Here is a 2,500-nt window from a genome sequence, read left to right on the forward strand (position 1 = left end):
CCCAGCAGACACCGTAGAGTCCTTCTCTTTTCCCGCTCGGAGACGAGCCGTCTCTGTCTCTGTGTTCTTCGGGGAGCAGTGCTCGGCAGACGAGCTGCCTCTGTCTCTCGGTTCTTTGAGGAGCGGTTCTGGTTCTCCAGAATGCGTTCCCAGCGGACCGCGCAGCAGAAACCCGGTCCTCCAGAGATGCTATCTGGTGCTGGCGGCCGGGGAGAGAGATGATGTTTCGGAGTGAAGGTTTACTGCGGTCGGGAAACAAAACAAAAACAAACAGAGGAGCCCCGCGGTGACCACAGCGGCTCCACCGCCCCTCGCATTCCTCCCGTAACAACCGGTCTGAACTGGTCGGGACGGGGTTTATGTGGCGCTGGAGTACAGCAGACGCCGTTTACCCCGTGATGCCGGCGCTGTAGTAGACGGCGCTGCTGGCGTCCGACAGCGCCGTTATCAGCGCACTGCTCCCGTCCGCACAGCTAGCGCCGCCGCTGCTAACGCTGCTAATGCTGCTAACGCTGCTAGCACCGCCCACTGCTTCCCTGGTCAGGATGCGAGCTACAGAGCAGCTACCGCCGCCACCGCTTATACAGCTGATACCGCTACCGGCGCTAGGAGCGCCTGCTGCTTCCCTGTGGAACGCACTCGCGACCGTGCAGTTAACTCCGCTTCCGCTAATACAACCACTAGCGCCACCGCTGCTAATGCCGCCCAGGTCCCTGTTGCGGTGGCTAGCCCCAGAGCAGCTAACTCCGCTAGCCCCAGCGCTAGCGGCGTGGCCCAGCAGGGCCTTGGGTCCGGCCGGGCCGTACGTCTCCATGGGGGTCCGGGCGGAGCCGTAGTACTGGTCCAGCTCCTGGCGGTCCACCTCCGACCAGAACTCTGCCGAGGAGGCGGGGTCGCTGTGGGCCATGGGGGGGAACAGAGAGGAGGGGGGAGGGGGCGGGAGGGAGCCGGAGGAGGAGCAGAAGGAAGTCTCTGGAGGAGGAGACAGCTGGCCCAGGTGGGAGGAGGGGGAGGTGAGGGCGTTGTGATGGAGCCGGCCGCCGCCGTACAGCGGGCTGTAGCCGTAGCTCGACGTGATTGGCTCAGAGAGGCAGGTGAGCTGGAGGGGCGTGGTGTAGGAGGAGTGGGCGGGGTCGGAGGGAGGGGGCGGGCGGTTCACGGCTGCCCGTAGACCGGGGTGGTTCCCGGGGCCGAGTTCCAAACCGTAAGCGGAGCCCATACTGGACGCCGCCACAGTGGAGGAGGCGGCGGAGCAAGAGCTGAAGGCGGAGCTACAGGAGGTCATGCTGGACTCAGCCGAGTCCCCGGGGCCCCCCCTGGGGTCCAGCCTGCAGCCCCCCCTAGAGTCCGGTCCGTAGCTCAGGCCGGAATCCGGTTCCGGTTCGGTTCTACAAAGCAGCCTGAGGTTCATCCTGGAGTCCCCCCCCACCGAGGGGGTCCCGCCAGGGCCAAGACCGGACCCGGCCCCCCCACTGCTCCGTCTGGACCCCTGGCCGGGGTGCCCCAGGCCGCTGTGGTTCTGGTGGGGGTGGGCGGTGTAGTAGGTGGGGCTGCAGTACTGCTGGCTGTGGTGCTGGTGCTGGTGCTGGAGGTGGTGGGGGTGGGGTTGGGGGTGGTGCTGGTGCTGCAGGGGGTGGTACCCCGCCCAGCCCTCGTCCTGCTGGGGGAAGAACACAGAGTCCCGGCCGCCGTCCTCCAGGAGGTCCAGGGGGGACATCTCGGGCGTGGGCAGGCCGTAGCCCTCCAGGTCCAGGACCTCCCTGAAGCGTCCCGGGTGGTGGGGGGGCTGCAGGTGGTGCTGGCGGAGGTGAAGCGGGTACCCCTCGGGCCCCGCCCCCGGGCCGTGCAGCAGCAGCCCCGGCTCCGCCCTCTTCAGCTTCTTGGTGGTCTTCTTGCGGCGGGGGCGGTACTTGTAGTGGGGGTGGTCCGTCAGGTGCTGCAGACGCAGTCGCTCCGCCTCCTCCACGAAGGGACGCTTATCGGGCGGGGCCAGAGCCTTCCAGGCCTGGCCTGGTGAGGGGGGGGGGGGGGACAGGTCTTAGTATTCATGATCTGCACTACACACCAATATACACACCTCCAATACACACTCTTAATATTCATTATCTACACTTCACCTTCCTGCTAATCTGCACCAGGAGGAGCAGCAGCTTGGAGAGTTAAACCAGCATGACACCCCCCCACTACACACCTCCGCTACACACCTCCACTACACACCTCCACTACACACCTCCACTACACACCTCCACTACACACCTCCACTACACACCTCCACTACACACCTCCACTACACACCTCCACTACACACATCCACTACGCACATCCACTACACACCTCCACTACACACATCCACTACACACCTCCACTACACACCTCCACTACACACATCCACTACACACCTCCACTACACACATCCACTACACACCTCCACTGCACACATCCACTACACACCTCCACTACACACCTCCACTACACACCTCCACTACACACCTCCACTACA

At 64.3% G+C, this 2,500-nt stretch overlaps 1 protein-coding gene across 1 annotated transcript in view; it reads right to left on the minus strand.

Annotated features, from left to right (window-relative positions):
- The window catches only part of sox18 (SRY-box transcription factor 18), a 5,003-nt gene that overhangs the window by 513 nt on the left and 1,990 nt on the right, over nucleotides 1-2,500 (minus strand). The window contains exon 2 of the mRNA XM_030366352.1: nucleotides 1-2,010. This exon is cut by the window's left edge and continues 513 nt beyond it. Within this exon, the coding sequence (XP_030222212.1) occupies nucleotides 389-2,010 (1,622 nt within the window). The 3' untranslated portion in view covers nucleotides 1-388. The remainder of the gene's footprint in view (nucleotides 2,011-2,500) is intronic.

This window comes from Gadus morhua, chromosome 1 (genome assembly GCF_902167405.1).
Source record: "Gadus morhua chromosome 1, gadMor3.0, whole genome shotgun sequence".
In the NCBI taxonomy this organism is placed as follows: Eukaryota; Metazoa; Chordata; class Actinopteri; order Gadiformes; family Gadidae; genus Gadus; species Gadus morhua.